Source organism: Pleurodeles waltl, chromosome 2_2 (genome assembly GCF_031143425.1).
Source record: "Pleurodeles waltl isolate 20211129_DDA chromosome 2_2, aPleWal1.hap1.20221129, whole genome shotgun sequence".
Lineage (NCBI taxonomy): Eukaryota > Metazoa > Chordata > Amphibia > Caudata > Salamandridae > Pleurodeles > Pleurodeles waltl.
In genome coordinates this window covers 892,936,743-892,963,603 of record NC_090439.1, presented here as the reverse complement: position 1 = coordinate 892,963,603, position 26,861 = coordinate 892,936,743, and the positions used below count along the sequence as shown (strand labels likewise).

Here is a 26,861-nt window from a genome sequence, read left to right as displayed (position 1 = left end):
AAAATGCTTGTTGGTGTTGGTATCGCGATTCAACAGGTTGACAAAACATCCACAGTACTTCTCATGGCACCCATGCACGAAAGAAATCTGTTGAGCACGTTCTGCGCCAGATGAATCAATATGTCGTAATTTTGATGCAGCCAGGGTGTTGCACGACGTGTTCGATCAATCAGGTTGAAGTTGGGGGTGTTGCTTCCCACCAGACCCCACACGCCTGAAAGGAAACCACACGGCACACTCATGGTAAAGGCAAGCTGTAGTATGATCTGTAAAAGAAACGAGTATGATCAGTCTCGCAAATAACATTGCTCAGCTGGGACGTGTTCCTATTTTTCCTTTCCTGGTTTCATGATCAGCAGCACATTATTGGGGCCCTTAGCTGTAATTTCTGCGGGTTCTGGAGGGCCATTTGGGGATTCCACCCACACTTTAGCACCAAGGTTTTTGTCAGTTGAACCAAAACCCGTCTCCCCACGTTCAGTAAGAAGGGCTGGGGCAGTCCCCTCCCTCACTAATCATCCATACACTCGAATTATTACAAGTTGGGCAATTCTTACTCCGATCTGTATGAATAAATCAGCTTCTCCACTATTCAACAAAATAGTTTTAATTTCTCTTTGTTAATCTGTGTCAATCACTCCCCCTAAAACCTGAATACCTTTGCGGGCCAGCCCAGATCTGGGAGCAATCAATCCGAAATGCTCCGGGGTAATCTGTATTCCAACAGCTGTCTCACAGTGCCATGTCTCGTGGTTTCAGTCTGTAAGTTTGTAAAGCATGTAAATCAAGACCTGCAGATTCGGGTGCTAAAGCTCCTGGTTTTATTTCCCAGTACATGATGGTGTTGGTGTCCACATGTGGTTGTATCTGCAAAGCTGGGGTTAGCATTCGCATCAGGGGTGTTTCCGCATTTAACGGTCTGTTATTCAGAATCTGGAGGGCTTCATTTAAATGCTTTCTCCAGTTTTTCAAAGTTCCATCAGATAATTTTTGCAGCTGAGCTTTCAGTAAGCCATAATTTTCTTAGTCAGTCCTGATACTTGTGGATAATAACGGATATGATATATCCACTCGATATTATGGTGAGAAAAGTAGTCTTGCACCAGTTTTCCTTTGTAGTGTGACCCTTTGTCACTCTGGACCTGGAGTGGCACTCTATAGAATAACATTAACAATGGTGTTATACTGAGTAGCGCGCTTACAAGGGACAGCAATCAAGTATCCAGAGTAAGTGTCCACTATGGTGCAGGCGTATTGACACTTGCGACTAATCGGTAGTGGCCCAATTTCAGCAATTTGCCGTATCTGTCCTGCTAACTTTCCTCTCCCCCAATTGACCTATAACAGTTTGCGGGACAGGTCTCTCTTCTGTGTGCTGACAAATAGAACATTGCAAAATCACAGTTTTCATCAAGTCTAGGGGAATATGCATCCCTCTAATCTCTGCCCACCTGTAAGTAGCTTTTTCTCCCAGGTGTCCACATTTTTTGTGCGTCCATTTAGCTATCCCCACCAAGTCAGAATCCTGTGTTGCCACTTCTGCCTCTGAGATTTTGACTGTGTGGTCTGCAAGGGAATTGAACCAGCATTCTAGTGAATCAATGGGAAAGTGAGCATCTACATGATACACAGTAACAGTACTTTGCTCTAGCATTTCCCAAATTTCTTGCCACAACTCTTTGCCCCACATCTCATTTGAGTGGATGAACCACTTATGTGCATGCCATGTGGGAAGCCAGGTGGCTAACCCATTCGCAGTAGACCAAGAATCAGTGTAAATATATAAAAGTTCCAGGCAGCTCTTGCTTTAGAGCCAGATTCACAGCGTATAATTCTGCATATTGGCTACTTTTCCTTTCTCCTGTAGTGGTCAGCAACTTTTTGGTGACTGGATTATGACACTGCTTTCCAATGTCTTTTGGTGCCTATGTATTTGGATGAATCTTCAGTAAACCATACATGCTTCCTATTCTCTGGGACAAGGATTCAAATGGAACACCCTATCTTCCTGAGGTACCTCCTGCACCCTCTCCTCATCCTGTATAGGGTCTTGTGACACCTGTTCATGTAGGGCTGCAGTGCCTGCCAGTCCTACTCAAGACCTGTCTTGTATGTATAATTTCCAGCGTATGATACTAGCCTCTTGTGCATTATTGGTATCTCAGGTCTCAGAATTAGATTATGACCTAGTGTTATTTTCTCAGTATCCACTAAAGCCTAGTAACAGGCCAAAAGCTGTTTTTCAAAGGGAGTATACCACTCCCCAGAGTCGGGTACTTTCCTAGTCCAGAACTCCAGGGGCACCCTCATCCTTCCTTGTTTTTGCCACATACTCCAATTTGCATATTGTCCCTGAACAGTTCCACGCAATTCAGTTATTTTGCCAAATCAAACGCACACTGCTGCTCGTCACACCATTCAAACTCATGTTTCTTCCTTGCCACTTTGTACAGAGGGATATGCTGTGTCCAAAAAACAAACAATCTAATGAATCTCTGTCTCCTGCTTAGTGCGAGGAGTGGCAAACTCCAAAATCTTTTTTTCTTTACTTGCAACACCTCTGTGTCTCTGATTCCACTGAATCCCTAGGAACTTCACGTTTTGAGAGGGTCCTTGTGTCTTATATGTGTTAATCATCCACCCTTTACTCTGCAAGTGTTCCACCACCCGCTGCAACCAAGTCTGCACCTGTTCTTCTGTGTCTCCCTGAATCATCATATGATGAATGTAATGGGTCAATTGCATGCCTGGAATGACAGATACTTCATCCAGGTTCTCTGCCACCAGCCGATGACAGATGGTGGGGCTATGTAAATACCATTGGGGGAGATGTTCCATCGGAACTGTCATCCGGCATGCAAGAATGAGAATTGTTCTTGACATTCTGGCGCTAAGGGTATAGAGAACAACACATTGGCGACATCAGTGTTGGCATACCATGTCCCTTTGTTTCTGTATTCGTTCAATCAAAGTGATGGTGTTTGGGACCGCGTCTGTCAAAGATGGTGTATGTTTATTTAGCTTGCAGTAATCAGTTATCTTTCTGTATTGCCTGTCAGGTTTAACTGGCCAGAGGGGGTGTTCTATTCAGTAGTAGTTGGAGCTATTACACAAGCCTCAATCATGTCTTTTATGCTTTCACTTAAGTCATCATGCCCTCCAGGAATGCGGTACTGTTTCAAACGAATTACCGTGGTTGCTGGGGCACCTTCACTGGTGGTACCCTGACATTTATCTCTCTTTCAAATTGATGACAACTATCATCCAGATAGTCATTCATTTAAAAATGTCAATTCCTAGTATGTAGTCTTAAGAGGCACTATCAAAACCGTATATTCTCTTTTTGGTGTTTTCCCGATTTTCGTTTGCACAGTGGGGGTCTGCTCTTTGCTGACACCATATTTTAGTAATACCATAAACATGTCTCTCCTGGACACTCTGTTATCTGTGCGACCCTCAGATCTTGAAGATCTCTTGAGTTTCTCCCATTGTCTTAAATCTCCTAACTCTCTGACTGCATCTAGCATATCTTTCAAAGCCTTCCCTGTCTGGTTAATTAGGAGTGTCATGATAACTTGTTTGTAGGCTGGCGGAGCAAGAGGAATAATTCTGTTGTGGATTGAAACAGCGAGAGGTCCATCTAACAGATGGTGTGCATTAGTTAGGAAAATGGCAGTTTTCATATTTTCCTCTTTAAGTCTCTGCATTGGCTCTCTTAAGGTGTACCAGGGCTTATCATTAGGTGGCCAATCTGATTCTGTAGGGTACTTATGGTTACACCCCTCAGAGGCTAACTGCAGCAGGGTGATTTGGTATGGTCCCAGAAAACTCCTAAACTTTTCTTGTATGAGGGGTTTGAGCTAAGAGTGCAGATTTCAGAAAAGTCTTCTATATCAAGCATTACCTCCGAGTGCCACAATTGAACTACCGCACCATCCAGGTAAGTACTGATTCTTCCACCCGCTGCTTAAATCTGCTTGTGATATTATTGACTTCTTGCAGTGTGTATTCTTCTAAGGAATTCATTTGAATCTCTGACGGATGTTGTGGTGTGTGGTGCAATTTTCTAAATATTGGCTGTGGGCACTACATTCTGCTTCTTTAGGTCACCTTGGCCTCCTTCCTTTTACTCTCCTCATCACAATTGATGAGGGACAGGAAGAAGTGACCCTCTCCTTGACCTCTTCTCCCACAGTGCTGCCGATGGCTCAGTTAATGGGGTAGTGCTTGCTGACTGCCTCTCTGAGTCCCTTAAAGAGGAGTGCAGAAACCTCCTACGACAGTTCTCAGAACTGTTCTCCTTGACACCTGGTGAAACCATATGGTGTGAACACACCATTGACACAGGGGGCAGCTTGCCTATTAAAAGCAAAATTGACAGGCAACCTGATCACATCAGAGACTGCATCAAGTCTGAAGTTGAGAAGATGCTAGACCTAGGAGTCATAGAGCCCTCGGACAGCCCTTGGGGGTTGTCCTGTAGTACTTGTCCCAAAACCCTACTCCCTGAATTGAAAAAGGGAGATGGTTTTGTGTAGACTACAAGGGGTCTCAACACTGTTTCAAAAAACAGTTGCTCATCCTATCCCTAGGGCAGATAAGCTTATAGATACACTGGCATCTGCCAAGTATTTAAGCACTTTGGATCTGACTGTTGGCTATTGGCAGATCAAGTTATCAAAGGATGCTAAACCTAAAACGGCATTTTCTACCATTGATGGGCAGTATCACTCTACTGTGATGCCCTTTGGCTGAAAAATGCACCTGCCACAGTCCAAAGGCTGGTGAAAACAGTTCTCCAAGGATTGGAAGACTACAGTGCAGCTTATGATTATATAGATGTCTTTGTCTCCACCTGAGAGGATCATCTGGCCCACCTGTGGAATGTTTTGGAGGCCTTGGTAGGTGAAGGACAGATTCAGCCACTCCAGAGGAAAATCCAAACTATCTTTGATTCGACTGCCCATATTATACTTCCCTAGGTTAGAACTTTTTTAGGCCTCACTGGGTACTACAGGAGGTTCATTAAGAACTATGGCTCCATTGTAGCCCCTGTTAATGGCCTTACCTCCAAAAGGATGACAAAGAAAGTTTTATGGCCAGCCAGCTGCCAAAAAGGTTTTGAGGACCTCAAGCAAGCCATATGCTCTGCTCCTATTCCAATAAGCTCTGACTACTCCAAGTAATTATTAGTACAGACAGATCTTCTGAGGTAGGGGTTGGGGCAGTATTATCACAACTTAATACAGAGTGACCGGATCAACCTGTAACTTTTATAAACAGAAGGTAGACCCCCAGGTTAAAGCATTGGTCGCCATAGAAAAGGATCCCTTTGCTATGGTTTGGGCTTTGAAGAAGCTGAGGCCATACCTGTTTGGCACTCACTTCCTTGTTCAAACAGACCAGAAGCCCCTTCTATGGCTAAAACAAATGAAGGATGAAAATCCCAAACTTTTAAGGTGGTCCATATCCCTACAGGGAATGGTCTATATAGTGGAACATAGACCTGTGAGTAACCACTTTAATGCAGATGGACTCTCCAGATATTTCAATCACGACTCATCTGGCTTTGGAGGGGGATGCAGGAAAGTACCCCCTTTTTTGGCATGGCTACCCCCACTTTTTGCCTGCTGTCACTGTTTTAACCGTGTTCACTGGGCTCAATCCAGGACCCCAGTGCCTGTGCTCCCTCCCTCTAAATTTGGTTGCTTGGTACCCCCACATTTGCCATACTGGTGCCCCCATATAAGTCCTAGTATATGGTACCCAGGGAATTGGGGCACCAAGGATTTCCCGTGGGCTGCTGCATGTATTATGCCACCCATGGAACCCATGTAATATGTATCTGCAGGCCTGTCATTGTAGCCTGCGTGAAAGGGTGCATGCACCCTTTCCACTATAGGTCACTGCACCAGGTCAGTCACCCTACGGCAGGCACTTCTAGTCCAAAGGGCAGGATGCAAGTACCTGTGTGTGAGGGAACTCCTGTATGAGCAGAGGTGCCCCCAAGAATTCCAGCTCCATTCTTCTGGACTTCGTGATTACAGGGAAGCCATTTTACCCGTGTACTGGACATTGGTCACTACCTATGTCCAGCTACATAATGGTAACTTCGAACCTAGGCATGTTTGGTATCAAAGATTTCAGAATCGTACCCCAGTACTGTTGTCAGTACTGAAAATAGGATTCCTGACACACTTGGGGGCTCCTTAGAGGACCCCCAGCATTGCGCCTACCAGCCTTCTGTGGTTATCCGGGAAGCCTTGAGGAACCGACAGTCTGCGTCCACGAAGACTCTTCTTGAAACATTGTTTACATGGCTCCTTCAAGCTTCTGCAACATTTCCCCGGCTGTGCATCCTCTGAGGATGGCAATCTTCAGTCTGCACGAGAATGAATCTCCTGTGGAGTGAAGGAGTTACTCCCCTGCATCCGCAGGCACCCACTGCAACTTCGACAGGCTGTGTGAATCTCCTCTCATCCTGAGCCACGTGGATCCTGCATCACAGGTGGTGGTCCGGTGTAGTCCTCTTGGTCCTCTCTGCCAGCTGTCCAACTTTGGTGGAGGCAAGCCCTTGCCTTCCCACGCAGGACAGTTCCCCCTTGCACCGCGTCTCTTGCAGCTGCCAAGGCTTGTTTCCATCTCCTTCAAGGGAACTTCAGGATATGTGCATCTCCAGCCCTCAGCAGTCTTTCCTGCGACGCACAGCCCTCTGCTTAGTTCTCCTGCGGTGTGGGATCCCTTTCTGTAGTGCTGCGTGGGCTCCATCTGCAACTTCTGTGACCCCTGTCCTGTGGAACTCCTGTGGGTACTGCCTTCTCTCCTGAGGGCTCCCTGTATTCACACTGAATACTACAGGCTTTGCAGTTGATGTGTATTTGGCATCATAATTTATTTGGTGGACATAGGAAACCTACATAGAAGTATATTGACTGGACGCTTAAGATTACGGAATTGGCCTTGAGAAAGTCTTATTGACTAAACACGTGTCGGCTGTACTCATTTGAAGGAGCTATTTCTCATATGGAGTAGCTGTTGTCTATATCGGAGATATACAAAAGCGATCACATTAAAACCTTCTTGATGAACCATATTGCAGTGCCGTACGTTTCTGTACAAGTATACAAAAGGACTTACCTAATGGACTTTTTGGTGTGCCGTTGTACATCGTTGTTACTCTACAGGTAGGTCTGAGGAAACCACAACTTTTTTAGCCCATGCTTCCCCGCCCCCCAGCTGAAATGAGTAACTGCCATGGGGTGGCACATAGTGTTACTATAAGCATCAGTCACTTGATATGTGTGACCAAGTAGGTTTAGCTCAGGAGAAACATGTTTTTCAGTTACTATAGGGACACTGGCACCTGTGTCCCTGTAGGCCTCAGCCTCAACACCATTCATCAAGGGACGCTGCCTGTACTTACCCATGTTAAGGCGACAGGCAGCAAGGGTGGCAAAATCATTGCCCCCCCCCCCCCCCCCCCCTCCATCATAGAGTAGTGCTGCTTCAGTGGCATCTCTAATCAACCCGGACCCCACTACAGTCCCTAAGGTGAGCCTAGATACACTCTTGGACTGTCTACTGTTAGTAGTTCCTCCATTTCTTCTGTTGCTAAAGGCACTAGTAGGAGTGGGGTTAGTAGTAGTGGAAAGCTTGTTGCCTTTCTTAGGACAGGAGCTGTCTCCTGGCCTATTTCCTTTGTTGTTACAGGCATAGCACCAAGACTTTTTAAAATTGAAGGAAGAGGTTTTCCTCCTACCCTCTGAAGACTTTTCTGGGCCTGATTAAGACTCTGGATTTTTCTTTGTCCCCACCCTTCTCTTGATGCTTACCTGCTTCCTTCTTTTTGTGGTCACCCCTGTGTGAGCCTTCCTATTCACCCTGGTGCGGACCCATTTTTCTTCCTTCTTTCGCAATTCTTGGGGAGAGGTCAGATTAGAGTCCACCAGGTATTGAGGCAGCTGATCAGATGCAGTTATTCAAAATGTGCTCTTAGGATCAGGTTATACAAGCCCTGGTAATCACTAACTTTGCTGCCATACCACCAGCCTTAAAGAGCCTTTACATAACAGTCCACAAAATCTACCCAATCTTTGGAGGACTCTTTCCAGCTCTCTGAATTTGATCCTATACTGTGCTGTTTTTAAAACTGTGTAATTGTCTGCATCTTATTCTGACAGTGAGGAGTCTGTCCCTACCCTTGTAGGAGAAGGAGAGCCACAAACTTGCTGCCCAGTGTCTTTGGGGGGACCCTCTGTACCTCTATTACCCACTTTGTAATTGGGGACTGCGTGGTTCAAGTCCCTGGAATCAAGAGTCCTTCTTGACCCTCGTGTCCCTGGAACTAAAACTGCTTCCACCAGGGGTGCTAACCCCATACCCTGTCTCTCTACTGCCTTGGCCTCACTATCTAGGGCCAGCTGTTGCTGCAGCCTAAAACTAAAGTCTCAGTTGTCTGAGCTTGCTGTCTAGGGAGTCTTCACCTGAAGATGATTCCCCTTCCCACTGACAGTAATGCTCGTAGGAGGACTAAGTGTTTCTAGGTTCTTTCTCTTCCTCCTTGGGTACGTCTGAACCCTCCTCAGTACCTAAATCTACTCTCTCTAATGCTGTGGTCAGAGTCTTCTTTGTCTTGCTCCTGGCAACCAACTTGGTCATGGTCAGCCTGGAGGAGCAGACTCCTTTTGGATTTCTCCCAGTCTTCAGTTTTCTCTCAGCACACATCTCCCTCAACTCTTGAAAAGTTAGAAATTTGGAACAAGGGCTATGCTAGACCCCTGCCTTACCCAAACGTAGGAGACTAGACCTCTGACACGAAGTGCAGTGTGTACCTACTAGTTAACAAATGGTCTTTCCTGTGGAAAGTTCCTAGTGACATAGTGGTAAGGCTAGTTGTAAAGAAATGGCTCCCTGTTGCAGTTACCCCCCACTTTTTGCCTGATACTAATGCTGACTTGACTGAGAAGTGTGCAGGGACCTTGCTAACCAGGCCCCAGCACCAGTGTTCTTTCACCTAAAATGTACCATTGTCTCCACAATTGGCACAACCCTGGCACCCAGTTAAGTCCCTTGTAACTGGTACCTCTGGTACCAAGGGCCCTGATACCAGGGAAGGTCTCTAAGGGCTGCAGCATGTCTTATGCCACCCTAGGGACCCCTCACTCAGCACAGACACACTGCTTGCCAGCTTGTGTGTGCTGATGGGGAGAAAATGACTAAGTCGACATGGCACTCCCCTCAGGGTGCCATGCCAACCTCACACTGCCTATGGCATAGGTAAGTCACCCCTCTAACAGGCCTTACTGCCCTAAGGCAGGGTGCACTATACCACAGGTGAGGGCACCAGTGCATGAGCACTATGCCCCCACAGTGTCTAAGCAAAACCTTAGACATTGTAAGTGCAGGGTAGCCATAAGAGTATATGGGCTGGGAGTCTGTCAAAAACGAACTCCACAGCTCCATAATGGCTACACTGAATACTGGGAAGTTTGGTATCAAACTTCTCAGAATAATAAAACCACACTGATGCCAGTGTTGGATTTATTAAAAAATGCACACAGAGGGCATCTTAGAGATGCCCCCTGTGTTTTACCCAATTGTTCAGTGCAGGACTGACTGGTCTGTGCCAGCCTGCTGCTGAGAGACAAGTTTCTGACCCCATGCGGTGAGAGCCTTTGTGCTTTCTGAGGACAGAAACAAAGCCTGCTCTGGGTGGAGGTGCTTCACACCTCCCCCCCTGCAGGAACTGTAACACCTAGCATTGAGCCTCAAAGGCTCAGGCTTTGTGTTACAATGCTCCAGGGCACTCCAGCTAGTGGGGATGCCCGCCCTCTGGACACAGCCCCCACTTTGGCGGCAAGTCCAGGAGAGATAATGAGAAAAACAAGGAAGAGTCACTGGCCAGTCAGGACAGCCACTAAGGTGTCCTGGGCTGAGGTGACTCTGACTTCTAGAAATCCTCCATCTTGCAGATGGAGGATTCCCCCAATAGGATTAGGGATGTGCCCTCCTCCCCTCAGGGAGGAGGCACAAAGAGGATGTAGCCACCCTCCAGGACAGTAGCCATTGGCTACTGCCCTCCCAGACCTAAACACACCCCTAAATTCAGTATTTAGGGGCTCCCTGAACCTAGGAACTCAGATTCCTGCAACCCAAGAAGAAGAGGACTGCTAAGCTGAAAAACCCTGCAGAGAAGACGGAGACACCAACTGCTTTGGCCCCAGCTCTACCGGCCTGTCTCCCCCCTTCTGAAGAAACTGCTCCAGCGGCGCTCTCCCCAGGGACCAGCGACCTCTGAATCCTCCGAGGACTGCCCTGCTCTAGAAGGACCAAGAAACTCCAGAGAACAGCGGCCCTGTTCACCAAAGACTGCAACTTTGTTTCCAAAGAAGCAACTTCAAGACAACTGCGTTTCCCGCCGGAAGCGTGAGACTTGCTACTCTGCACCTGACGCCCCCGGCTCGACTTGTGGAGAACAAACACTTCAGGGAGGACTCCCCGGCGACTACGAGACCGTGAGTAACCAGAGTTGCGCCCTCCCCCCCCCCCCCCCCCCCCCCCCTGAACCCCCACAGCGACGCCTGCAGAGGGAATCCCGAGGCTCCCCCTGACCGCGACTGCCTGACTCCCAGATCCCGAAGCCTGGAAAAGACTCTGCACCCGCAGCCCCCAGGACCTGAAAGATCGGAACTCCAGTGCAGGAGTGACCCCCAGGAGGCCCTCTCCCTTGCCCAGGTGGTGGCTACCCCGAGGAGCCCCCCCCTTGCCTGCCTGCATCGCTGAAGAGACCCCTTGGTCTCCCATTGATTTCCATTGGAAACCCGACGTATGTTTGCACACTGCACACAGCCGCCCCCGTGCTGCTGAGGGTGTACTTTCTGTGCTAACTTGGTTCCCCCCCGGTGCCTTACAAAACCCCCCTGGTCTGCCCTCCGAAGACACTGGTACTTACCTGCTGGTAGACTGGAACCGGGGCACCCCCTTCTCCATTGAAGCCTATGCGTTTTGGGCACCACTTTGAACTCTGCACCTGACCGGCCCGAAGCTGCTGGTGTGGTAACTTTGGGGTTGCTCCACGGTGGGCTACCTTGGACCCAAACTTGAACCCCGTAGGTGGTTTACTTACCTACAAAAACGAACAAATACTTACCTCCCCTAGGAACTGTGAAAATTGCACTGTCTAGTTTTAAAATAGCTATATGTGATTTATGTAAAAAGTATATATGCTATTGTGATTATTCAAAGTTCCTAAAGTACCTACCTGCAATACCTTTCATTTAAAGTATTACATGTAAAATTTGAACCTGTGGTTCTTAAAATAAACTAAGAAATATATTTTTCTATATAAAAACCCATTGGCCTGGAATTGTCTGAGTGTGTGTTCCTCATTTATTGCTTGTGTATGTACAACAAATGCTTAACACTACTCCTTTGATCAGCCTACTGCTCGACCACACTACCACAAAATAGAGCATTAGAATTATCTCTTTTTGCCACTATCTTACCTCTAAGGGGAACCCTTGGACTCTGTGCATACTATTCCTTACTTTGAAATAGTGCATACAGAGCCAACTTCCTACACTATTGCATCTGCTTATCCCACTGCTGCACCACCAATGTAGGAAGCTAGCCTGGTGTGTGGTGAGCACCTATGGTGTTATCACCTTATACCAGGTATCCCCTATTAGTAAGTTGTAGTCCGTGTCTAGCAAGCCAGGCTCTCTAGAGGTAGCTGTGGTTGAGCAGCCAAGATTTATCTAGGAGACATGCAAATCTTATGCAATACCGCTGTAGTAACACAGCACTTACGCATCAAAGAACCACACAGTGCTTCAAAATAAAGGTGCTTTTATTATGGTAACGCAATCAACAAAATACTATATAGGCAATAACCCAACTGGAGGTAAGTAAACACACTATTATATGTACATTAGTCATGAATTCGCATAAAAGGCAATAGAAAACAGTGAAAGCAAATCTGAAGTAAGGAAGGCCCTGGGGGGACCAAACCCTATACTAAGGAAATGGAATGTGAAAGTCAGGGCCCCTACCCAAGGAAGTGGAATCGGTAGAGGGGAGCTGGAGGAATCAGGAACCCCAAAAGGTAAGTACCATAGTACCCCCATTGACGAGGAGAATCCTTTTCCCTAAACCCACAGAATGGACTTCAGAAGAGGATAATACAAGACTGCAAGAAACCAAAGGTGGATCTTGGTAGAGGAAGACCTGTAAAGGAAGGGGACCAAGTCCGGTGGTTGCAGGAGCCACTACCCAGCTGTCTGTGGATGCAGGACCAGTTTGACGGTGGAAGAAGACAGTCCGCAGTGGAGCAGCTGAAGTGTTGCAGTCAACGTCACTCGCCGGAAGAAGGATTGCAGTCGGTCAGTGGTGTGGAAAAAACACCAACCAGCCTTTGGCAAATGCAAATGTTGTGGAAGAAGAAATGCAGAGTTGGTGGAGAACAGCAAAGTCCAGGGGGACTCGACTCACGGAGGGGAGTCCCAGGTGAGCCTCAGCAGTGAGGAGAGTCCCAATAAGAGGAGGCAACCCCCCACAGGCAGCAAGCACAGGAATGGAGGTGAGGCCCACACAGCACACCAAGAAAGGAGTCCCACGTCGCTGAAGAAGCATGTGGAGCGTCGCAGCGAATGGTGCTGGGGACTGGGGGGGCTACACGGAGCCTGAAAATTCCTTGGAGGAGATGCCAACAAGCCTTGGTAGCTGCAAGAGTCACAGTGCACTGGGGTGCTGTCCTGTGTGGCGAGGCAAGGGCTTACCATCTCAATTTAGATAGCTGGTAGAGAGGACGAAGGAGACCACTCAAGACCACCACCCATGATGCAGGATCCACACAGCTCTGGAGGAGAGGAGATCCACGCAGCCTGTCGTCGCAGTTGATGCTTGAGGATGCACGGGAGTGACTCCTTCACTCCAAGAGTTTCCTTCGTGCTTCTCGTGCAGACTGAAGACGTGTCGCCCTCGGAGGATGCACAGCCGAGGAAATGTTGCAGTTGCTGGAAGGAGCTGTGGAAAAAATGTTGCGAGCAGAGGCGTCACTATGGATGCAGATTGTCGGTTCCTGGAGGGTCCGTTGGCGTTCCAGTGGCCAGAAGTTGAAGTAAATGTTGCAGAGAAATCCTGCTAGAATCTTGCATGTCAAATCTGAGGACCCACCCAAGAGGGAGACCATAAATAGCCATAAAAGGGGTATTGGTCACCTATCATGGTTGAGCACATATCAGTAGGGGGCTGTGTCGTCTCCTGCCTGACCTTGTCACTCAGAAGCTCAAGATGCTCAAGAAGCTTGAATTCAAGATGAGAGAATCAAGTGGCCACCTGGAGGAGCTCTGGACACCACCTCTGGGGTGGTGATGGACAGGGGAGTGGTTACTCCCCTTTCCATTGTACAGTTTCGCATCGGGGCAGGGGGATCCCTGGACTGATGCAAACCAGTTTATGCAAGGAGGGCACCACATTTGCCCTTTAAAGCATACCAATGGCTTCGGGAGGTTACCCATCCCAAACCATGTAATACCCATTTCCAAAGGGAGAGGGTGTTGCCTCCCTCTCCCAAACAAAATCCTTTGTTCTGCCTTCTTGGGCTTGAGCTGTTCAAGCAGCAGGAAGGCAGAGACCTGTCTGTAGGATGGCAGCAGCGCAGGCTGCCTGGGAAAGCCCTGCAGACTGGTAGGAGCAAAGCTGAGGGCCCTCTAAGGAGTCTCCAGAGTGCATGGAATCATGCAACCAATACTGAAAACAGTATTGGGATATAATTCCGACATGTTGGATACCAAACATGCCCTTTTGGAGTTACCATTATGTAGCTCGATATAGGTAGTGACCAGTGCCCAATACACGGATCAAATGGCTTCCATGTACTTCTGAAGTCCAGAAGAATGGACGTGTAGTTCATGGGGGCACCTCGGCTCATGTGGGGGGGTGCCCTCACACACAGATTCTTGCACCCTACCCTCATAATACATGCTGCAGCCCATGGGGAACCCCAATCACCTGGGTGTATATACTAGGGGTTTATGTGGGGGCACCATTCTGCCAAATGTGGGGGTGTGAAGTGCAAAGCTACCAAATTGAGAGGGAGAGAGCACAGTGACTGGGGTCTGGTTAGCAGGATCCCAGTAAACAGTCATAAACACACTGACCGGCAAAAGGTTTCCTACAAATGGCGCCTCCTTTCATATTCCCATTCACCCTGCACATCGAAAATACCTGATGTCCGTTATTGAAGGCAAACATTACCAGTTCAAGGTACTTCCTTTCAGGGTCACTTCCGCTCCCAGAGTCTTCACAAACTGTTAAGCAGTTGTTGCTGCACACCTCGTAAGGCAAAAAATTCATGTTTCCCTACCTTGACGGCGGACTCATCAAAGCCAGCACCTTACAACAGTGCCAACAACAAACTCACTTGTCACTTGATCTCCTTCACACACTGGGTCTTACTCTGAACTTCTCCAAGTTCTATCTTCAACCTCTTCAGGTACAGATTAATCTATGGGCCATCCTGAATGGCTAGACTTAGCATGCCTCAACCCTGCTCGTGTCCATAGTTTTCAGACACTACTCCCTCAATTTCACAAGAATCATACTTACCCAATCATGACCATTATGCAACTGTTTGGGATGATGGCGTCTTGCATCGCCATCGTTCCCCATGTCGGGCTTCACATGCATCCCCTACAGCAGTATCTGTGTCTTCGGTGATCTCAGTCCCAGGCTCACCTGGAAGATCTAGTGTTGTTTAACTGCCACACTGACTGTTCTCTGCAGTGTAGGAATACCACCAACCGGGTGAAGGGGTGGCCTTTTCTAGACCCTGTTCCTCAGGTCAAACTGACCACAAACTAATCACTGACCGGCTGGGGTGCTCACCTTCAAGATCTCAAAGTACAGGGCCTCTGGGATCCCATTCCCTCCCCATTAATTACCGCGGGCTTCAAGCAGTATTCTTAGGGCTGAAAGCATTTCTTTAACACCAATCTCACAATGTTGTCTTAGTCTGGATGGACAAAATGGCAACCATGTACTATTTGCAAAAAGGGGCGGGGGGGGCAGTCGACTTTCTCAAATGATATGGAAGTGGGTACTCCACCTCCCCATTAATCTAGTGGCACAGTATCTCCCAAGGAAGGACAATGGCTTTGTAGCAACAAGTTGATGAGGGGGAGCTCCACCCACAAGTCCTTCAACCATACTTTGCCAAGTGGGGAACTCCTTAGATCTTTCGCCACAGCAGAAATAGCGAAATGCCCAAGCTTCGCCTCCAGTTACCCACACCCTCTATCCAACGGCAACTCTCTATTGATGAACTGGGCAGGGATATTTTCTTCCACCTTTTCACCTCTCACCCCCTCATTCCATTTCGGTTCGGAGGATCAGGCAAACATCACTTATCATGATCCTTGTAGCTCCCACTTGGGTGCCTCAGCCATGGTTCACCACACTTCTGGACCTCTCAGTCCCCCTCCATGGAAAGCTCCCTGCAGCAGTCGGACCTTCTTACTCAGAATCAAGGACAAATCGGGCATCCAGACCCCAGGTCAGTCAACCTTGCGATATGGCTCCTGAGGTCAAAGTTTGGTTACCGAAGATTGTCTGCGGAATGTATGAACATTCTCAGAGAAGCATGAAGACCCATAACTAGAGCTTGTTATGCTACAAAATGGACAACCCAAATGTATTGACCCCCATGAAAGCTACTGTTCAAGATATTGTTACCTGCTCCATTTACAAAAAGCAAATTTAACATACACTTCCGTTCACATACATCACGCAGCTATAGTTGCATATCTGCAGAACAGACAACATTTCTTTGTTCAAAATCTCAATCTTTAAGGCTTCCCTTAAAAGGATTTTTCTGCCTAGGGTTCCCCCTCACTATCGTGGAACCACAACATTGTGCTTACCAGGCTCGTGGGTCCTTCTTGTGAGCTTCTTCATTCATGTCCTCTTCAATACCTTTCTTGGAAGGTAGTTTTCTTAATTGCCATAGCATCACTGAGCTCCAGGCACTAACCTTGGAAGAACCTTTGTTCCAAATTCATAGGGATAAGGTAGTCCTGAACACTAATCCTAAATTCCTCCGTGAAATGCTTTTACAGTTTCATATAAATCAGTCTATTGAACTACCAGTCTTCTTTCGACAACCTGACACTGTTGCAGAAAGAGCTCTCCACACTCTAGATTTTAAAAGAGCACTCATGTTTTACATTGATAGAACTAAAGACTTTAGGAAAACAAAACTAGTCTTTGTAGCTTTGTCACCTCCTCACAAAGGCAGTCCAATATCCAAATCTGGCATAGATAGATTGATAGTTAAATGTATTCAAACACGATCAAAGGCACCTATAGATGTGTGTTGGCCATTTGTAGGGTAGAAAAGTGGACCACTCTGCATGCTGTCTGAAAGTTTAATCCATGAAAGTTGAAGCTTACCTCCACAATATGCAGCTTCTTTGAGGTGTGGCTGGATGTATACTATCTTTACTATCCTAACAACTGTTTGTTGAAACAGATTCCCAGTTGTTTGTAACCTAGAGAAAATAATAGGACAACGTATTGAAAGGGTACCGTCTTGTTGATGCAGCGCCCACCCAGCCTTTGCTTTAGATACTCTAATGACTTGTTTGGTCAGAGAAAAAACATGTAATTATTCGGTGAGAATGTTTGAGGTACTGACCTCTCATACACTTAAACACACTTGCACTAGGCGAGTGACAGCAATAGTGACATTATTTTAATAAGCTTTTGAACATGTCTGCAGAATTTGAGCAATTGTTAGAGTTTTGATGGAGGAAGAGCGAGCCCTAGGGGGTATTGGAATCCCCATGCATCAGTTGATTTTGCTCCCCCCACGTTCAGAGTGCTCCACTAAATAAGAGATCAATTGAATCGGGTGACTTGCAATATTGGGGTCAAAGCTAATTTACAATTGTTAGTGAAAGGTATTGAGAACCACATTGGTTTTAGTATACAGTCTGATTCACAGCTCTAATAAAATGTAAAACCTTCTATGTACTGCAATGATAAATTTCACATAATATGAATTTACTTCATGTTCACTTGCTTTTTCACAGAATGAAATGACAATGGTACTGGAATTGGGCATATCTCCTGAAAGTATTATATATTCAAATCCATGTAAGCAAGCCTCCCAGTTAAAGTATGCAGCAAAAGTTGGAGTAAACATCATGACCTGCGACAGTGAAAGCGAGCTCAGGAAGATTGCACGTAATCATCCTTGTGCAAAGTAAGTATCACCCAATGATTCACTTGTTATTTTTAATGCATTATAGTGTCCTTAGCAAAGTCTGAATTGTATGTTTAAGTTGAAGGAAAATGAACATTTTAACTGATCAGTGATTTCTTGCAAGTGCTATACGTGTGTGGAAAGGTTGACTGGCTCTGGAAATGCAATAGACTGTTAGTAAGACCATACAAGTCATCAAGTTCTAGCATGGAAATCAAACATTTGAAGATCATGGTTAATGGATTTTAGTCCCTTTAATGTTGCTTATTGAAGTTTCTCTTACTTTGGTGACTACAAATACTGATTGAGTTCAGCAGAAACTTAGGCTTACGGATCCGGGCAAAGAAGTGCTTCCTACTGGCTCTCCCCCAGTGAAGGTGATCAAACTGGAGTTACAGGCTTCCCTCTTGTTCACCCACCCTGTTAAGAAGACCTCAGTAGATAAAGGGGATAAAAAAAAAAATCTAACCCGAAAAATCTAGATCGAAATGTAAATGTGCTGGATAGTGGTAATTTTCATTACAGTTGATCTTGAAACTGTCATCTGTGCTTCTTCAGAACCCTGCATTATTGAAAATCTATTTGATGTAAATTGAGGAAATTACCTTAGTCTTAATGAGGACCCTGTTGGGGTTCCTGGACTGAAAACCTGGCATGCCTTTCATCCCATTTTATTTTTTTATTTACCTGCTATATGAATTTTCTTAAATGGTGCTAAGTAGAGTCCAACTGTTGTGGTCCATGACTTCACTGACGTTCAATAGATTATTGTGTCTATTGGCAAAGAGTGTGTCCAAGAGTACCCAGACATATAGCAGTGGCAGGCTTTTAGCCTTTCATTCCAGATTTTATAGCAAGACTTTATAGTAAGACTTTATTCCTGCAGCTGATCACTCATGGGTACAGTAGAGTGAATTTATGGCGTATGGTATTTTGTGTGGTTTTTTTTGTTTGTTGTTAGTTGTAAGAGATCAAAACACTATTTGGGTCATAGGTGTCCACTGAAAGGCTTTGAGAAAGATTATGCTTATGTGCAGGCTATTGTTTTGCTCTGGATGTAACAGTCCGGTACACCTGTTTTTTTCTGTTGAGTGGTCTGGGGATTTGTTTCTGTTGAGTGGTCTGGAGATGACGGTGGATCAATTCCCTGTAAACCAGATTCTGCATCTTAGGATCTTCATTGATAGTCATAAACGTTGAATAATTCCCGTCTGCCAGGGCAGACCCGGAACACCTTTAAAATATATTTGTACTTTAGAAATATGAGATTGAAGAATGTTCATCACTAAAATAATTCCCATAACATTTCAGTGTAGTCTGTCAGTGATGTAATTTCATTCTGAATTGTGTGGAAGAAATGTAAAAAAAAAAAAATGCAACAGCCTTTTGTCATGGAAAAGGTTGCCTATGCTCAAACAGCATGAAGAGAAAATGCAGTGTGACAGGCTACCACTAATAAGAACTCAAAAAGAAGCCTGTACCTTTTTAAGAACCTCAGAAGCACCCTATCCCACTATGCACCTTTAGTGGCAGTTTGCCTACCAGTGTAAATTCATTTTTACAGGTCTTTTAGGCAAGATCCCTAAATACCTTTTGTTCTTTTCGCATCTCTGAAAATTGTTTTTTTCTATCCAACTCTCGTAGAAAAAAAATATTCAACTCAACAAATTGATATCCCTTTTGTTGAGTGACGCCATTGTTTATTTCTGACTGGAATTTTTTTAGTCGGAATCTCTTCTCTATTCACCAAAAGGTGATCTTGTGGAAGAAAGAAGACAAGTTCTAATGTTTATAAATTTTGTGTGGTATGCCGTTCACCTTCGCGCCAAACAAAAAGATGTGACTTCTGTCAGAAAATGTCAGACTTTGTGGTTTGAAGCAAGACATGAATGAAGAAGAGGAGAGTAAGAAAAGAAAAAGAATGGAAAGATCATCCTCATCATGTGGCACGAAAGTGTCAAAAATCAGGTATGGACCCCCTCAGGGGAAGATCTAAAGATAGCAAATCTTCTTTACATTGACGCTATGCTCATTGGTGCCGTTCACTGATGTCAAGAACATCGATGTCACAGTTGAGAGGTTTGCGGCCCTCTGCTGTTTACTATTCATGGAACGGTCAAAAGCGATGCGCCATCATCACAGGTCGGTGTAGGAAGCTGGCTATTTATATGAAATATCAAATTGTGATATATCATACAGAGAGTTCAGGGATTCCCTTACTAGTGGACAGGGGCTTGCTCCAGCAGTCCCAAGGTGCTCTATTAGGGGATAGTGTGCTCGTGAAGCTTAGTCTTATCCGAGAAGAGTGTTATACATCTGTAAATACACACACACAGTCAGTAAATAAGACGCACAGCTCAATAAGGAAATCCAAACCAATTTATAAAAATAACAAGTATCTTTATATATATTTATGCACCAGAATCAATACGGTCAGGTAAATGTTTAGCAAGAAAAATACTTTCAGCTTTCAAAAGTCAACACTTGGTGAATTTTTCAGAAGTGCCATGTTTTCCTATGGAGGACAAACAGGTTCTGCATTCAGGTATAGTACAGCAACTTACTAGATCAGTCTCTGGGACTTAGGGTGAATATGGGGCAAGGTCCAAGGCCACACCAACAGGTCACACTGGGTGGCACCGGGGCAGCCAGGTGCAGATGCAGGGCAAGGGGGGGGGGGTGCTGTGAGAAGAGGCTGGAGGCAGTGTCGGAGACTCCACAGTGGACAAGTCCAAGGTGGGCCTTGTCTCTGGAGGGCTGGGGGACCACGTTGGCACAGTTAGTCCACTTCACCTTCGGCTGCGTGGCATGTGTGCAGTATTGCTTTCAGGTACCAGGTTTCAGCAGTCAGGAGTCCTCACAGTTCTCTTGGGGTGCCTGCAAGATGCTGGAAAGCAGCTTCACAGGAGTTCCTGGCCTTTTGTTGATAGCAGGCAGGCCTCCCAGGCTTTGGAGGCACAACAGCTGCAGGACAAGACGACTTTGGCGAAATTCGGTTGAGCAGCAGACAGGCCCGCAGGGCTGGGTCCTGGTCAAATGCTTTTGCGGCTCTTAAACGTCCTTCGTAGATCAGGAGGAATCTGCTGCCTTGGTACTCAGTTTAGCGGTGTTTAGAGGAGTTGCAAGGTAGCTTATGGGCTTTTTACCTCTGTCAGTACACCCCCTATATGCCCACTTCTTGTGGGAAGTGGGCATGACCATGTCTCAGAGTTCCGGTTTCTGCCAAAACCAAGATGGCAGATTCCTAAATGTGTCCACATCAGGCAGCTCATCTTAGGGGTGGGACTGACCTGAGGGGTGGGCCCACCACCCTGAATACTACATTTCCCGCCTACCTGGGTTCCATATGGGCCCCAGGGCAGTGGGGGGGGGAGGTCAGCATCTCTCCTTTAATTGGAGCACGATCTACATACTAAGGGCAGTGGGCTTCTTTGAAGCCCCCTTCCTTGGAATGCAGATTTCCAGGTCATCCTGTTGGGTGAGTGGTTGTAGCCTGGCTCATACTAGTCAGTCCGCACATTGGTAGTTGGCAAGTTTTCATGGGGCACCTCTAAGGTGCTCTCTGGGTGCATGTATTAATAAATCCATCACTGCCATCAGTGATGGTTTATTAATACGAGATGTTTGATACCAAACATCCCTGTTTTCAGTGAAGCCACCATGTAGCTGGGGAACCCGTATTGACCATTGTCCAGCACATGCACTTAAAATGGCTTCCCTGATCACTTTAAGAATTGACAAAGACATAGCAGGGTCATATCTGCTCTTGCAGATATGTCCTCACATGTATAATAACATGTAATATGAGATGTATTATAATACACTCTGCCTTACGGCTGCAAGGCCTGCTGTAGGGGGAGACTTACATATATTGCATGCAGTGTTAGGGTACATGGCGCACAGGCCGTGTGCCATGTTGTGTTTTTCACTTTTAGCTGCACCAAGGCACGCAGCCTGCAGTGGCAGTCTGCATGTGCTAGGCGAGGGTGTCCCGATGAGTGTTACAATGCATGCTACTATGTGAGGGTCCCTGAGGGTGTCACAATAAATACTGCAGCCCCCAGCCCTGCTGGCCTCTCTGCTGTTTCTTCCCATATGTGCTAAAATCGACTCATCCTGCAAGCTGCTGTGCCTTCAAAAGCCTGGGAGGACTGCTTGCCTTCAACAAAGACCCAGGAACTCCAATGGAACAGTAGAGCTGCTCCCCTGCATCTTGCAGGCACCCAAAGAGACCTAATAGAATTCTGGACCACAAAAACCGACTCTGGGATGGACCACTGCACCCATGCTGCCTAGCCTGAGTTGAAGTGGGCCAATGGTGCCAACGTGGTCCCCAAGTTGGACTGTGGACTCCTTGATGCCGCCTCCAGTCTCTGCCCGCAGGCGCCCTCAACCCCGAGTGCTTCCGGTTGAGAAAACCAGATACCTGCACCAGTTGCCCTAGGCCTGTGGAGAAGAGAACATCTCAATACTTCAACCTACCTGTTGGTGCTCCTCGACTGAACTCGCTGTCAAAACCTGCAGCCTCTTTTCAACTGGACCAATCCCCATTGACTAACATTGGGCACCTGACACCTCAGTACACATCTGCACCCGGCTGCCCAAGTGCCTCCCATTTTGACATGTTGCTGTGGTTCTGACCCTTGCCCAATACTTACCTTGAGTCCCAGAGATTGGTCACGTAAGTCTCTGTACTATACCCTTTTGTCGTATCTGTTTTTCCTCTATAGGATAACACTGCAGCTTCCAACAATTTCACTTAGTGTTTACTTTTCAAAATGTTAAAGATTTGTCTTGTAAAACACACTTACATGATCATATTGATTGTGGTGCATAAACCTATATAAAGATACTTGTTATTTTTGTAAATTGGTGTGGATCTCTTTGAGTTGTCTCATGTATTGACTGTGTGTGCATTGGCAGATGTCTGACACTCCTCTTTGATAAACTTAAGGGTGCCTGACTACACTACCCCCTAAAAACACCTTGGTATTGCTAGAGGGGGCCCCTGTCCACTGGTAAGGGAATCTCTGGACTCTTTTTATATATAAAAATGAGATATATTGTACAGAGCCAACTTCCTACACACCTTTGCCCAGTCTCCCTCAAGGGAACAACCTCCAGATACTGTTGCACCAAATCCAGGCAACTCCTAAGGATATGGGAGACAAATAGGTTTTTGATTCACCCTACTAAATCTTGTACGAATAGGTTGAATTACCAAACGATTGTCCAGATGAATAGGACTATTGCATCGTTCCTAAGGAAGGAGATCAGTTTCTGATCCAACCACACACTCCTCGAGATGACATTGGTGATGGATAACCTGTACCCTGAAAATCTAAATACCATCAAACAATGTATTTGAATTTCAGAGGACACGATATCTGTCACCTTTGCGAAGGAGTAATCCTTCCGCCGAGATCTAAATCGGGCCCTAAGTTCTTATCTCTGATTCCCGCTTACCACTGGTGACAGGGTCACCAAGTATACCCATACTTGGATGACTGGCCTGTCAAGGCTGAGCCAATGGAAGAGGCAAATGCTTTGATTGCCTGTATGATTCTACCACAGACTAGTGCTTAAACAGAATATAGAAGTCATCCACAGAGCCTTTCACAAAACTACAGTTCTTGGGAGCAATACTGAACACACAAAGTAGGAAAAACTTTCCCTTCAACGAAATGACTACAAAAACTCTATGGCTAAGACCTTCTCTTGTAAACAGTCAGACCATATCAATCCCTGCTAGGCCTGGTATCATAAGGCATATGTCCAGCAAAAACTGGCAATCACTTGAGAAATTTCATGGCATATGACACAGTCCAAGTCACAAGAAAGTCACAGCGGGTGCTATTATGGTGGTGAAACACTACGAATCTCAAAACAGGACGTCCATTCTATCTTTTATTTGGCAGAGTAGTATCCACAATAGATTTTTCCATGGAAGGCTGGGAAGTAGAGGTGGGTGGCTCAGTTTATGGTGTACACTTATGTTGTGGCACCATATACTTAGTCCAGGCAACCCTTAGTGATAGTGTTTAGGTGTCCAGATTGCCTCAGCTACCCCAAGAGAGGTTTTGCTAGCAGCTGAAGGTTATCCAGGAGGAATGTAAAGTTCTTGCAATACCACAGTAGTCACAGTAACTACCACACAAGAAAGAACCACACGTGTTGCAAAAATAAAGGATTCTTTTTTTTGCACCACTAACTATTAGACTAACTTTGATATATCTCCCTTTGGAGATATCTACACACAATATATAAACAAAATAACAAGCAGAAATAGCATAAAATATATATGGCCCTATTTTGGGGGTGGGGGGGCAATACCATATGATAAGTGGAATGTTAAATAGTGAACCCCCAACCAAGGTAAGTGTGGTAGTTGTAGGAAAGTGCCATCTTTCTAGCATATTTGACCCCACAATTTGTTTCAGTTTGAGTAGACTGTAGTTTACTGGGATCCTGCTGTCCAGGACCCCAGCGACTGTTCTCTCTCCTCTAAATTTGGTTACTCGTAAACTTTTTACACCCACAATTGGCACACTGGTGCACCCATGTAAGGCCCTAGTAAATGGTGCTTGGCTACCCAGGGCATTGGTCCACCAGGGTCCCCCATGGGCTGCAGCATGTATTATGCCACCCATGGGAGCCCATGCAAACTGTGTCTGCAGACCTACCATAGCATTCTGCATGAAGTGGTGCATGCACGCCTTTCACCACAGATAGAAGGCTTGCTTTATATTCTGGTCTCTGCACTTACACTGTAAGTCACCCCTCTGGTAGTCCCTTCTGCCCAAGGGCAGAGTGTATGTCCCTAAGTGTGAGGGTACCCTTGCGTGAGCGGGAGACACCTACAAACCCCAGACTCCATTCCTTGAGCTTTGTAAGTGTGAGGAAGCCATCTTAAGGTATGTAGTGGGCCCTGGTCAACAAGAGTAGTCCAACTAGATAATGGCTTCTCTGAACCTAGGCATGTTTGGTATCAAACCTTTTGAAATCATGCAACTACACCGATTCCAGTGCTAGTTACATGATCCTCTGTACTCTGGGGGTTCCTTAGAGGATTCCCCAGTTCCGCCGGCACAGCCTAACGGGGTCTGGCTGCCAACCCACATTGCTGCCGACCCCAGACACTGTTTTGCCCTCCTGCTCATCAGCCTGGCTCAGGCAGACAAAGGCATTCCTGCAAGGGAGAGGTGTGACCACCTTCCTGTGTGTATTAGGTGTGTAAGGGCTGGGGTGGAGTGGCCTCCGAGCACCACCAGACTGCTTTGAAGGGAACAGTTGGTTTCCCCCCCCTTGAACAATCAGGTTTGCACCAGTTCAGGAATCCCTGGTTCCTGCTCTGGCATGAAACTACACAAAGGGCAGTAACCACTCCCCTGTTCAGCTCCTCCCCTTAGGGAGGTGGGCAGAGCTCTGCCAGGTGGACACCTGATCCTGCCATCTTGAAAGTGAGGGGTGCAGAAGCCCTTGGGAGCATCTGACTGGTTATGCCAGGTAGAAGACATCCCTGTCCCCCCCTCTGATTGGGGTGACCCACCTGAGAGTGACCAACCCCCTTTAAGGGTTACGTAGGGGCTCACCAGCTGGTGAATCGTCCGATGTCGAGCAAGACTCTACAAGGAACTCTCTGCAAGACATTGTCTGCTCCTGGCCTCTGGAACCGTTGCTGGTCTGCTTTGAAACTGAAGGCTTCCATTGCAACATTTCTTCTCCTGATCTTAAAGAACCCTGCAGCATCCAAGGCTGTGCATCCTCCAGGATCACAAAGACTTAATTTGCACCTGGAAGCACGAAGGAATCTTCCTTGGACTGAAGGTTTCACTCCCCTGCATCCACAGACACCTTAAGACAAAGTTGACCGCCTGGTGGGGTGTCCCATGGACATCAAAAGGCTTTGCATCAGAGGTGATGGATCTGTGGTCTGCTCTGGGTCCTGCTTGTCTTCTGACCAACTTGGAAGACTATGGGTCCCTGCTCCTGACACTGGACCAAGAACCCCTGTGCACCATGGCTGTTGCTTTTGCCCAGGTTTGTTGACTTTTCCCCCAGGAGGTCTTCAGGTGCCAAGAAGCCCTGGCCTCCAGCACTCTGCAGCTCAAAGATCAGCCCCTGTCCTGTAACTCCTGCGAAGTGGGAATTCTGTTTTGTTGTGCTGCTGAGGCCTCCTTGTGACTACCTGTGCCCATAGCCTGTGGGTCACTCGTGGGGACTCTGACTTCTGCTGGCCTTCCCACATGCTGAGGGCCATACCTGACTCCACCTCAAGGGTAGAGTCTCCTGGACCTTGCTGATCCTCAAAACTCTGCAAATACATCTTCAGCTCTGCTTGCATTTGCCAGTGCTTGTTTGTGACCTGGCTGGTCACTGACCCTCCTGCAATTCGGTGACCGTTGAGGGATCTTCTGCAGCTCCTGGGCCCTGCAGCTGGACTTCTTCCTCCACCGACATGCAGGAACCTTACCTCTAGGAGGGTGAGCATTGCCACCTTCACCACCTAGGAACCTCCACGGGTGGTGGACTTTGCCCCTCCTTTTCAGGTCCTCCATGTCAGGAATCCGTTCCTCGGTTCCACTGGCCTGGTCCACAGGTCGTGACAGCTGCTGGACAATACTAGGCTTCCACTGACTTCAGAGAGACCCTTCTCCCCTCTGCATCCGGGTCCCCTGGTGTAGGTACTTCGGTCTTCTGGGTATCCCTGGGTGGGGGCACTCTCCAACCTTCTTCTTGTCTGTTGGTTTCCTCTGGGTCCACTGGGAAGGGTCCTGAAACACACAAACTCCAACCAAGACTCCCTGTGTTAGCCAATGGGATGGCTGGGAGGGGAAACTACCTTGCAGCTGGTCGTTGGGGGACACTTACCTCTGGTATTTTCATCTACCAGCCCCTAGCTAACTACCACACTTACCTTGGTTGGGTTCACTATTTCATGTTCAAATTACTTAGCATATTGTTTGGTCCCTCCCATAGGGCCCTGCACATTTAATGCTATTTCTGCTTGTTATTTGGTGTATAAATTGTGTGTAGATCTATCCAAAGGGAGCTATACCAATGCTAGTCTAGTAGCACTGCTGTTATAAAGAATCCTTTATTTTTGCAATACTTGTGTGGTTATTTCTTGTGTGCGTTACTGTTTGACTACTTTGGTATTGCAAGTGATTTACATTCCTCCTGGATAAGCTTCAGCTGCTCGACTCAGCTACCCCACTATAAGTGTACACTATAAACTGATCCAACGTCCTACACTCGCCAGTACTGGTTCACTAAGCTCCTGAATCTCTCTACACGTCCTTCAAACCAATGAAGATGCATCCAAACTACTCTCCTTTCACAATAGACATTCTACACCAAGATCTTACATTGTTGAGTCTGGCAGCATGGTACCAGACGATAGATTATGGTCATCCTTATCTCTTAGTACACTATCGTAACAATCTAGTGCGACCGCTAGCTACCACATGACCTTACGAAGCCAAATGGAAAGGCTTTTGTGTTTGGTGCAAAACCAAAGGATTCCATGGAATAACATTAACACCTCGTCAGATACTCTTATTTATTGAACCTTGCAAAAGTTGGTCTAACATACCTT

The 26,861-nt window shown here is 46.7% G+C and overlaps 1 protein-coding gene across 2 annotated transcripts in view; it reads left to right on the top strand.

Annotated features, from left to right (window-relative positions):
- The window catches only part of AZIN1 (antizyme inhibitor 1), a 483,491-nt gene that overhangs the window by 136,283 nt on the left and 320,347 nt on the right, over nucleotides 1-26,861 (top strand). For both annotated transcript variants that reach the window (XM_069220587.1, XM_069220589.1), the window contains exon 5: nucleotides 17,091-17,263. In XM_069220587.1, the coding sequence (XP_069076688.1) occupies nucleotides 17,091-17,263 (173 nt within the window). The remainder of the gene's footprint in view (nucleotides 1-17,090; nucleotides 17,264-26,861) is intronic.